General features: G+C 40.2%; 1 protein-coding gene across 2 annotated transcripts in view; it reads right to left on the reverse strand.

Moving 5' to 3' along the window:
• Positions 1 to 12,835, reverse strand: part of GLRA2 (glycine receptor alpha 2) — a 128,956-nt gene that overhangs the window by 24,254 nt on the left and 91,867 nt on the right. For both annotated transcript variants that reach the window (XM_075491899.1, XM_075491898.1), the window contains exon 8: positions 4,266 to 4,415. In XM_075491899.1, the coding sequence (XP_075348014.1) occupies positions 4,266 to 4,415 (150 nt within the window). The remainder of the gene's footprint in view (positions 1 to 4,265; positions 4,416 to 12,835) is intronic.

A 12,835-nucleotide genomic window follows, 5' to 3' on the forward strand; every position in this document is an offset into this window, starting at 1 on the left:
TTTAGGACAAGCATTGAATGCTTCCTCCAACAGAAACTGCATGGGCAAGGTAAATAGGTTGAAGCGCTGATTACCTGAGGATATAGGGATTTATTCTGTATGGAAGATGGCAACAGGTCCTGGTAGTGCAATCTGTTCTAATGCAATGACAGGTCAATGGTTCAGCTGTAAATACAATTTCTGGACCATCAACAACACAACCTGGACATTCCTAGAGAAACATTAACCAGTCTGATCTTCGGCTTAAGAGATCTGATGGTCCCTTAAGGTGTCTTGTGCTTTCATGTAATGCTCTGAGGGTTGCAGAACTAAGAAGAACAAGATGAAGCAGAAGCAATAATGAAAGCAGTGACAAAGATCTAGGCTTACAAAACTGAGAACAGGATTTTTCTTGTTCTGTAGATCTAGATGCTAAACCCAGGAATCCTGATCAGGCATGGTTTGGCCCCTATTTTTTCTCTCCCCAGATTAGCAACTGAACGATGCAGTATAAATATTCAATCACTCCTCTTTTACACTGTCTTCTCTTGACTGTGTCACAATCACTTGCCTGTGACTTTTAGATTCGCGTTCACCATAAGCCCTAGTTCAGCGAGCAATACCTCAGCAAGTCAAGCTCCCTGCTTGTGAGGCTCCTTGTGGCACCACAGGCAATGTTGCTCTGTTCTCTGCACACAAATTTCCTTCTCTTGAGCAGAAAAGTACTGAGCTGCAGCTACAGTAGCATTGGTCCAGAAACCTCCCTCTTGGTATGTCTCCTCTGTTCACCTCTCAAGTGCACATCGCTTCTGTGGTGGGAGTTCTCCAGGGTAAAGGAATGCCAGTGCAGCTCCAGCTCTTAGGGCTCTGCAGCAAAAGTACTGCAGCAACATGGCCCCTCTGCGTACTGTCCTGGCTGTATATGTAATACACAATATTCAAAAGCAGAAGAGACGTTTCTGCAAGTGTTCCTTAAGAGAGAGGGTAGCCAAGCCTTACATGAACCTCAGCTGGACTACTAGCACTATATGACTGATAAGACACGCAACACTGATACTTACTTGGACTGTTTTTGTAGTTGTATGGCACCAGCTTTCCAGAGACAGCACACTAATATTGGTCCTATCTTCTAGAGAGACCTGGAAAATTTTCTTTTTATGTTCAGTCTTGTCTATGTGTAAATAAGATTATACCTGCAGTAGAAAGCATCCAGAAAAGAAGACTCTCTTCTACTGCTTGATATCGTAGCTCTGAAAGTGAACAATTCATTGCGTTGCAAACCCTCTGTCCTAATCTTGCTGTGTGACATGAACTGTGATTTTTGCTTTGATTTTGAAAGCTACTAATTCCCTTCACAGTGTACAAAATCCACTGAAATCATCTGCATCTTATAATCACATAACTTTACAGAGCTTGATCAAAGTCAGAGGCCCATTACAGCTCAAAAGCTGCTCAGGCAATGTTTTTGTTCTGGGAAATCAGGTCCTGAGAGATTTAAATCCTGGTCCCATTTTATTTAAATGAATAAATTTCATTTCTCAGCTACCAGTACCAAGCAGTGAGCTGCACACTAAGCTCATTTCTCTCTCCATCACTGATTTTATTACCTCCACAACTCACCCATAATCTGGATCTATCAGCTGCTATCATATTGCTTCAGATCTGCTACACGTTACGCTGTGTAAAAGATTTCAGCTCCATGGCTCTTCTCCAAGCAAATAAAAAGAAACCAACAAAATACATTTTTTCATTCATAGATATTCATACTCCACTAAGCAGGGCTCAGGACATTACGAGGAGGAACACTGCAGGTTGATGGTTCAGGAATAAATATCATACCAATAAAAAAGCATTTCATTATACATACCGAGTTTTGTTGGAATGCGCTCATCTGAAAGATGACACAATGTGGGATTTTCTGTCTCAAGGCACTTCCTATGCTCCTGTCCCCCCATTCACCCTATATTTATACAGGACCAGGCTACTGAATATACATGCACTTTCCTTGGGAGGTTTGGAATGGGGGTGGCACAAGCCAACCATGGAAAAGAGCAAGCATAAGGATGGGCCACAAGAATGTACAGTATGAAACTGCTGTTCATGCTGGGGACAGTATTGTATATTTTGTGGGGACATTTAGCAAAGAGAATACAAGAGACTACTAGTGATGCCATCAAAATCATCCATTTTGCTGATTTATGACATCATTGCACATACTAACACTCTCTCTTGCTTTCTCTTTCTCACTACAGTTTTACCCTCAAACTTGAATTGCCGATCTGATTCACTGTCCCATAAGCTGATGACTCTTTGCTCCGCAAGCCATTCACGCGCCGCATGGACTCGACGCTTTCATTCCCAACAGTCATAGTCTGTGCCTGTCCCCAGAGTGTCAGCATAGATAGCAGCAACAAGAATGGGAATAGCACAGCGGTAACACAACGACACACATACACAACACGCAAAGAGAAGAACGGCTCCGTTAGAGAAGACCATCATGCAAAACAACGTGAATCACTTTCAAGGCAAAATAAACTGAGAACATTGTGAGAGACAAACTCAAGTAAAGCAATGCAGAAAACACCTTCTAAAGAGATGGCCTTAGTAACATTATTGCCTATTTTGAAATTCGTGCAACCAGATTCATAGGAAAAGTGAAAGCAAGCCTGTGCAAATGGATAGGTGTTTCTTACTCCAGCAGAACATTTCCTTGTATTTAATAAGGGTGTTACCCATTTTGCAAAGAATCCATGCACCGACTGGCTTAGGATAAAGAGAGGTCTTCTGGTGATTTGGTTTTAAATAACTTTCTTTTAATAGTCACCAGAATAATCATTCCCACAGCAGATGGATGATCACTTCCATGGACCAAAACGTCATAATTTTTGAGTGATGCCACTGGATACTGTTACTTACCAATGGTGGCTTCTTGCCTACTTGTTCAGCTCTAAAGAAGACATCGTATCCAAACCTGAAATTACAGAGCCCATACAGCAGCTTCTGCTGCTGCCATGCTGTTTTTGGAAACAAAGGCTTCCAGTGGTAGTGCATCTGGCATGCGTGCCTGCAGACGGACAAGCATTTCTGCTCTCTCCTTCAGCTCTAATCTAAACTTAATGGGAATCTCAATTCACCTGACAATAATATTAAACCAGAGAACAGCACTGGATTGCTTCCCAGAGCATCCATCAAATATTACATTAGTTACAGAACATTTATTAGACAGACCTGTCAAAACACAAATGCCCTGTGCCATTGTTGTCATCTCTCTTGTAAAGGAAACCATTATTTGTGGCTTGAAGCACTGGCGCAGCTCAAGCAAATATTTACTTCACCTAGCAAATGCATATGTACAGAGTAAACCTAAATGTTTCTACTAATACTGAAAAAGAGTGACATAGATACAGGAAGGATGAAGCCTTTACAGTTGTGGGAATGATCATAACTGGACTAAAATTCAATTTAATGTCTATTCTTGTCTTTCCATTTACCAAAGAAAAAATCAGGAAAGGTGGACAGACTTTGTAAAAATATTTCTGAACTGACATCTAGGTTAAAAACAAGCCTCTCTTCTGTGTTCCAGTCACTGGTATAAAATGATGTGATAACGATACTCGCAAATAGTCCCTTTGCTAAAAATTTGAAGTTAGTAAGAGTAACAAACTGTGAAATAGTAGAATGTAGAGAAGAAATTGTCCTAATCCTTCTCTTTTTTAAAGTGGCCATGTTTCCTGGTTTCAGCTGGGAAAGACACCAGTCACTGGTGGTTTAGAAGTGAGGGCAGAACTGCTGATCACTCTGCAACAGGCTACACTAAGGAATCTCCCATTTTAGCATGACTAGCTAGGGTAGCACTAGAAAAGACAGGTCTCAAGCATGTGCTGACATCAGCACATCTGGATGATGTCAAGGAAATAATATTGGTACTCTGTCTATGTCATTGCTTCCAACTGTTCCTTATCTGCTGCTGGATGCCACATAATAGCATAATATTTGGGGATTAGAAGGGAATCTAATTTCACAGGTGAAGGTACAGCTGCCTCAGCAATTTCAAGAATAAAATTCTTGGAATTAGACTAATCTATTGACATTTATCAATAACTTCATAAACTGCAAATAAACCCAGCAGCTAGTTTTCAGCTCTTTATCAAGGAGTAAATCATTCAAAAGGAAACTTTAGAATAAGACTGTCCTGCAAGGGCAAGAAGAGCTGAGGTGAAAAACCAACTGCACGTCAGCATGGTGTCGGGCCAGACTCAGTCACGCCAAGTAAAGAGCATCTGTACCTTGTTTTGTCTTCTTTGCCTTCTTCGAAGCCTTAGAAACTCCTTGTGCTGCCGTGAAACAAAGTTGACTGCTGCATATTCCAGTAATGCAGCAAAGACAAAAAGAAGGCACACGGCCATCCAGATGTCGATAGCTTTTACATAGGAGACCTACAAAGAAATAAGACACAGCATGTTATATTTCAAACTTCTTCATGAGCTGAAGATATTGACATGAAAAAATAAACACATTTCTGCACAGCATGAGTTCCAGTTGTTCAATGAGGTGGGGTTTTTCTTGTTTTGTGGTTTGGTTTGTTAGTTTATTGTCTTATAACAAATAAATAATCTAACTATTAATGGAAATGTGTGTTCACAAAGAATACACAAATTATGAGCTACTGCCTTTAGAAAAGAATCAGGATTAGTCTAACAGAAACCAAGTGCTCTTATAGTCACAATCACAGCTTATCAGAAAGAATACGAATACAGGGTGTGATACAATACCTATTGTAGTTATCACCTTTTTCATCTTTCATGAACCAATCATCATATTGATTAATTAGCTATTTTTGGTATCCATAACCCCAAAGTAAACTCAGGGTACTGTATCCTATTGGTTGATATGACTTTACTAATGTATGTGTTATTAAATATTTGATCCTAGTTGCATGACCTTTATGCAACAACTCTATAAGAAAAATAAATCTTCATAGATATTACGTACTACAAATACCCAAATACCAAATGCCTCTGTTCTCGTAAAAACCTATTCTGATTTGACTTGACTGGTCCACAATAAAATCACATGTATTACAGCACTGCAGTGTCACAAGATTTTTATATTACCCACAGAGTGGGCCAAACAGTAGCCAATTAATGAGCTACACACTATGCATATCAAAGGTACACTGTTCTCCATATCTGTATTTGGTCTCTGCCTTTCTTTGTAGTCTTGCAGTTTTTAAGCAAAGATCTTATGATTAGGCAACAGCAGGTTGTCTCTTTTGTTTATCAGGTATTACATCCAGGGTGGAGTTGAAATCATCTGGCTTTTAATGTCTACAATGTACATGTGAGCTAGTTGCCTAAACTCTTTTGATATAAATAAATCAAGGAATGAAGAAAAACAGGCATTTCTAGGATGCAATTCATCTGAACCGTTTTAGATGTCTTCTTGGGATGTGATGAATAACACCCAAATAGTGCTTCTTCATCTTCATGTCTGTAAAGAGGAGCTTAGAACCACTGTCTAAGCATAGACACGTGGAGCTTTACTCAGTTGTTAAATAAAAGCATCACATACTGCCACATTAGGTACCTAGCCTCCATTTGCTATTCCAGCAGAGCACAAATGTCCAGTATTATACTAACCAGTCCTCTGGAGATGTCTCAGATACCCAAGGTCACCTCAAATGGCACCACCATACAACTGAATCAAGATAAGCAAAATGGATCATAGCTAAACTCTGAAAAATTATAATCAAAGGTATTTAAAGTCTGAATAATACCCTGCAGGCCAAACATTTCAATGCAGTCAAAACATACAGTGGTCTGAAAAGAGAGCAGAAAAGGATGTGTTGTGCATCTAACACTCTAATGTTTAGGAGACCCAATCTCCACCTTGGAAAACTCCACCTCTACCCTTTGCGCACGCTATTCAAAATGACCTTGCTCTTATGGTTGTGGCTACCATTTAATGATGAAGGGAAGCACACCTGTTTCGGTAGATTTTGCTCCTATTGCTCCTATTTACCATGCACTTGAATAGCATCACTTTCCAAAGTCTGTAGAACATTTTTTATTAACATCGAATGGAATATACTGCCCTATGTGCTCTAGCAAGCAATTCGAGCAGAGGAACTGGCATTTAAAGCATGGCAGAAAGGATACAGAGCTCCATCCTGCAGATCCTGAACACTGAGCAGGACACTTCAGAGGAGCCAGATACTGTTGTTCAGCTTGCACCACGGGAACATACATTTCTGTAGCTGAGGCTATACTCCAGCTCCACACTGCCATGCCCACTGCAATGCCCACAACGCAACATGCACAGGCTGAAATGGAAGAGGAGGATTTAGCAGGCTAACGTGACACTATGAATCTGTGCCTTTCAATCAGATACACAGCAGGTATGCATTTCTCTCTCCCACACATAAAAAAAAAATCTTACGAGTTACATCTTTACTGAGCAGCTGTGAAACCCAGTGAAAACTTGACAATGTCCCAGACGCTCTGTGCCACAGGCTGAGGCGCAGTAGGAACCAAGTCACTGTAATTTCTGTAAAATGCAGCTGAGTTTAGATTGTTTGTTACCTTCCTTGAAGGGGCAGCTTGTTTCCCTTTACAAATGCCCTTAGGAGCCGTATTAGACATGCATAAACAGCTGGACTGTGCTGCCAGAGACAGCACAATGCAGGGAGTTGAAGCCACAAGAATCAGCATTTCTGACTGTGCAAATCCTGTCCTAGGGGGCTTAAAGCAGGGAGGGCAAAATAATAAAGGAAGCCCTGAGTGAGCCTTCCTGCCACTTACACAGTGCTGCCATAAATGGCATCCACACAATTGCTGAGCCAGCTGGATTACTTTAAGTCCAGCCTGCTGGGCTGGAATCAGAGGATCACAGTATATGTGGCAGGTACGTAGCTTGTTTTATTTAGCCATTGCCATACCATGGTACAGCTTTAAATGTGAAAACAGCACATTAAAAATAAATAAATGGAGAAGTCCTGCTGATCCGTTTGTTTTCAAATCACTTTATGTAATTTAACCTATGTATCCCCAGTATGTACAGAATTATGCTGCTAAAAGCTGAAAGCCCATGCAATTTTCTGAAGTTAGACTTTTTTCTAGCCACTCCTATGCATGGAAAATGACGCGGATCTATTACACCAAGCCTAGGAGAGCTTCACCTGGTACACAATTCCAAAGAAGTCGTAAAGTGAGTGCCCAGATTTTAGACCAGCACTTTGGTATCTAAAGCACGCACAATGCAAAGATTCAGTGGATTTTAGGGTCTCTGTCTACTTTAGCTGACTTTAACCCGTATCTTCTTTCAACTAGGAAATGGTCACATCTACCAGATCGTAGACTGATCTGAAGTGAATCTCTCCTAACCACCATTGCTGAAGCTGTTCCACTTCGTATGAAAACACTTAAAAATCCATTGGCTTGGGGACTGGGAACAGACTCTCCTCTTCCTAGATGCAAACCTTAAGCAGTGGCATATGAAGTCATTCTCTGTCTCTGTGTCCCACACACACGCAGGGATTGAGAAGGCCCTGTCACAAAATATTTCATGGTGCTTGAACAATTTCCTCAGTGAGATGAGCACAGAAAGGATGAGAATTGGATCTGCACATTCCAGGTGAGTGCTATAACCACTTGCCTACCAGATGCTGTAGCTTCTTACTGTGGTGTCTCACATGTCAATGAAATGCCTTTTTCTAAGAGCTCCTCAGCAATTTCCCACTTATCTCTACAGGAAACTCTCCACTCGGCAGACTCTAGCGTGCATCTCATTCCTAGGTGCTTATTTCTCCTTTGCACCATACAAGGAACCTTTCGCATCTAATTTTCAGTTTAAAATACTGCTGAGTGACACACTCATAGGAGCTGGGGTCTGCAAAACTGTGTACTTCGTGATATGATAGGCACATCCATTGCTTTGGGAGGTTCTTCCACCAAACTCAAAAACAGTGTTACCAGCGATGTTTTTTTCCCAGATCATAGCTTGAAAACTCACGTTTGCTCAACTAAAAGGCTTACAACACCTGCTTTGGTAAGGACTCATCAAACAATACTGTATCTCCTTAACTACCATGTCCATGCTCCATGTTCCATAGTCACTACTGTGTACGTGTAGGACAGTATAGACCCTGATTTTTTTGGAGAAGCTTTTGTCTCACCTAACAAAACATGTTATGTACATGTGGTTTTTTTAATTAATGGTAAGAAATAAGCATTTTTAGGACAAAATGCATCTAAGTGGAAGGTAGATATCTATACTATAGTCAAACGAACTGTACCCTAAAAATGCCAGTCTCTCATTTTTGACCAAGACTGGAGTTTTGGATGGCTATTTCAGGTATGTATGTCTGCTTGATATAGGCCTATGTTGGTTAGATAAAGCCTGTGAATCCTCTCTATTAGTGTCTTGATGTAATCCTTCAACAGAATAGGGCAGAATAAAACAAGTTACCCACATGACCCTATGTAATAGAGACTGTTACCTGAGCATTTGCCACCTTTCCCATAATTTCACTTGCAGGACAGAATGCAAGGTGTGCAGTAACACTACAAATTCAGAGTAAGCATTATCAAGCTACCAGGTAGTAGTGAAAAGATAGACCCTGTAAAACTTCCTCTGAAAAGCCTGTCACTCCGACAGCACACTGGCTCCATTTACTTTGCATTACTTCAAGAAGTGGAGGTTTGCAAACTCTGCCTCGTTCAACATTATCATGTTCAGAAAGCACATTAAGATTTTCGTCCCCTTTTCTTTCTTTAAATAGCCGCTCCACTTTTTACTGCATGTTGTGCAGCTTCCTCTCTAATGTTGTTCGAGAGGAGGAGATTTAACGGCTCCCACCAATAAAACCATAAATTATATCAATTATTCAGATGCTCTGTAAATGTTTTAGGGCCAGCTAATGAGGGAAATTTTTCAGAGTGAGAGCTGTCTGCACCAAGAGCCAAGTATGGTAAGGCTGAGCACAGTAAATGTGACAAAGCAATTCCTTTCCCTTCATAATTTTCCTCATTTGTTATTTGGCCATGCCCATTATGTAAATAAAAGACCAGTTTATGCTCTATACAGCACTGCTGTAGCATCAATGATCCCAGTGAAGTTCCTGGAAATGAAAGTCTAAAGAGGATCACACTGTTCATGAAGGCCTTGCAAAGATTAAACCTTCCACTTTTCCAGCTCTTTTTATGTTAGCACTCTCTCACAGCTTCTGGATACCTTTCGGAATATCGCCATGTGTCACCACCAGAACAAGGCATGCTTTTGTGGAGAGAAGCCGGGGGAAAACATGGTCATGGGTCCTGCAGTTGAGCAGCTGTCATTTGTTGACGTTTGTGAATCAACCCAAATGTGAGCTCTATTTCTGCTACAGCACCAGCCTCATGAGACTCCAGACAACTGCTATAACTCTCCGATTCGGCTGAACAGGCGTAAAATGGAAATAGACACATCCATTCTCTCCCAGAGTCCTGCATTGTGAAAATAACTTCAATACGCAGTGCAAGGTGCTCAGCCTGTGTTAAAAAACATATATACCCTTATTTTGGTTGATAGGATGTCATGAAAAAGTATCTTTGGCTTGTGATATGAAGCCCCAAACCTGTACTTTTGCACAATACCACATTCTAGGCAAGATTTTTTTTAAAGAAGAAAATTTTCAGCTACTGGAAAATGTTACAATTTGAAATTAATTTCTCCTATGCATTAAAAGAATCTCTTGGGGAAAAAAGTTTCAGAGAATTTTTCAGATTGGAAATGTGGAAATAGAACAAAGTAACATTTTAAATCAAAACTGAAACAAAAGTTATGTAAAACTGCCTTCCAGTACAAGGCATTGATGTTGCATTAAATTTCACTTTATTTTTTTAAACCAAAGCACTTACATTAAATTCTGTTATCATAAAACTCACTGGTTTTTTTTTTTTAAATCTTGAATTCATAAAGAAATTGATAGCTCTTTCCTGCATATCAGCTTTATACAGCTGAAGCTGAAAGCACCAGTCCTGGTTTCATCACATTTTCCAGGCAGAGACGTTTCTGAACGAAGAACATGCTGTCAGCTGCTATTACAAGGAAAGTATTTTCTTTTTGTCTCGTTTTTACTCTGGATCTTTCTTTTCACCCAATTATTTCACCCCCATGAAATATCAACCTTCTAAAGCAAGTTCATATCAGAAAATGCAAATTACTTTCACAGTCCTAAACCCTCAGTCCTTTTATGCTATTCTGTTGTTGCAACACTTTCCAGTTAACTATCCTTCACGCTGTGCAATTTTAAAGGGTCATAGTCACTGTTCAATACCTTAACAGGTTAGGGCAACAAGACTTTTTAGCTTTGTGGACAATACAGCATAAAACAGAAAGTGGTTTAGATTCCACCAAGTTTAAAATTAATGGGATTGATCACCTGGTGAGGAAATCTTCATTAAGTGTTCAGGAAGTAAAGCAACTGTCCATCACAGCTGGCTTTGGGACCTGTTCTCAAAGGGGCTGCTTCTGCAGGGGAGGGAATGATAATGAAAGCTTTCGTCTTCCAGACTATGGTAAATGTTTGTTTGCCTCTTCAAGACTTTAATATCCATATCCTTCCCATAATGTACTTTGCAATGAAAAAGGCTAAGCTATTGGAGCTACTATTCTGTTACTGGAAAATAAGGGTTCATAGTATGGGGCAGATTTTGACAGGAGATGGTTCATCAGTGAATGAGTCCCATGGAAGTTGTAGGTGTCCTTCGTCAGCTCACTTCTTACTGCATTTCTAGGTGGCTTGGGAAGACAACCAGCTTAGCTGGTGACCTTCTTTCCTTTTGAGGTGAAATGGGGTTAAAATCAAGTCCCAAATGTCCCACTCGGGAACCAAGCTACTACCCTCAGAGTAAAATGCCTGTTCTGAGATGATGACATAACTAATTTGGTTGGTTTGTTTGATGAATGAAAAAAATGACAGTATTTGGTGAATGTGAAAGACACTTTTTCCAGTTATTTTAATAAAACAACTATTTTTCTTTTAATTGACAATATTTTGTTCAACTCTTTTTTTTCAGAAACATCTACTTCATCTTCCATTTTTAAAAGAAATGTGGACAATTTTCAAAACAAAACAAGAAACAAGCAAGAAATATTTAATTTAAAAATGCTGAAACAAACTTTCCCACCCTCCCTCCATTATTCAGATCCCATCTGAAAGTATCCACCTAACTCAGCAGGGAGTCACAAGTTGTTCCAGTCACCCAAAATTGCCTTTTTCAGTGAATAAACTATTCATCCAAATTTTTTTGCTCTATTTCTATTGCTGGTTCTGCCAAGTCATGAGATGCTAAACCTCCTACCCACTGCTCATGTAGAACTAAATGCCGACTGCATTCAAGCCAGGAAAAAGTATGGAAACCATTTATGGTTTGTTTTTCCTTCAAAGATGAATGAAAATTGTCTTCAAGTCTTTGAAGATGATCAGGGAGTTAAGGTATTTACAAAGATGTTTAGAGAGAGGCCCCTGGAGCAAGATTCTCCCCACCTTCAGATTGGGGCTGACCCCCAAGGAACTGCAGGTATTATCCAAGACTTTGTGAAACTCTGCAACACATGGCTAACACCTGATTCAGGTGATGAAGGACTGTGTTATAGTGCATCCTGCAGGATGTGATAAAGGGAGCACAGAGCAGTAGCTGCACACCGGAGACTGATATCTCTTTAAATTATGTAACTATATTCTATATGACACATCATAAAAAAGCTAAACTTGTGTTCCGGGTAAAGGAAAGCCATTCTAGAGAAGCAATAAAGTATTTCTTTTTGGCATGGGCTGTGTCTATTCATACTTTATGCTCCTTCTTCTCAAACAGCATATTTCCACCTTTGAAAAATGTAATCCCACAAATACAGTTATCAGATCGGTGAAGCCAAGACTGCTTGTTTTTCCTTCCCAAGGGCATATGAAGTATTGGCATGTTCATCATGTGTCATTTTGTGCAATCATATGGTATAGTTCCCTTGTATTTCCCATTCCTGACAATTCATTCTTTCTGTACAGGAAATTTAGACAGGATATACCATTTCCACTTCAAAAGCCCTTGACTTCCTTGAAAATAGTATGACTATTTTTCAGACAAAGAAAAACAAATCTGAGCAATAGCTTAAGGCAGTTTTTCTAACCAAGCAGGTTATAGCTGAGAAAACAAAGGCTTGTGCTTTGGACAGATAATGGTGTTGGTTCTCAGCTTGGGAGCAAACTGGGTGATTTTATTATGCATTGATAATGCAGGGATGGGCTGACTGCTGCTGCTGGGAATGAAGTAACACTAATTGAAATTGTAACCAGGGTCAAACGCCCACTTTTGCAAACAGATAGTCAACTGTGTGTTGTATCACTTTTCACTAAGATGACAATAAAGTGGAAATGTCTCTTATATCTAGGCCAGGAGTTCAAGTCTAGCTCAGACCACTACCAAAATGGTTAACAAGATGATACAGACAGGAAATGATGAATTATTTAGAAACAGGAGGTTCTGGAGACCCTTCCCAAGAACTGTGGTGAGTTCGTGACCCGTAAAAAAGGGCAGAGTGGAACTAGGAATGAGCAGATCCGCATCAGGGCGTGCAAAGTTTGGGCGCACGGATGGACCAAATAATAAAGGGACTAGTTATTTCTGTCTGATTGTTTCTTTTCAGCCCCCTGCAGAAACAGATTTTGGGGAGAATCAAAACTGTGGAAGAGAGAGAGGGGAAAAAATGTAAATTGCTCTGTTCACCATTAATTAGGACTTTGGCGTCCACCAGGGCACTGCTGACTTTTCTCATTGCCCTGATCCTGAAAAACACAGGGCAAGAACAGGTCAGGGGACAC

Source organism: Mycteria americana, chromosome 1, assembly GCF_035582795.1.
Source record: "Mycteria americana isolate JAX WOST 10 ecotype Jacksonville Zoo and Gardens chromosome 1, USCA_MyAme_1.0, whole genome shotgun sequence".
NCBI lineage: Eukaryota > Metazoa > Chordata > Aves > Ciconiiformes > Ciconiidae > Mycteria > Mycteria americana.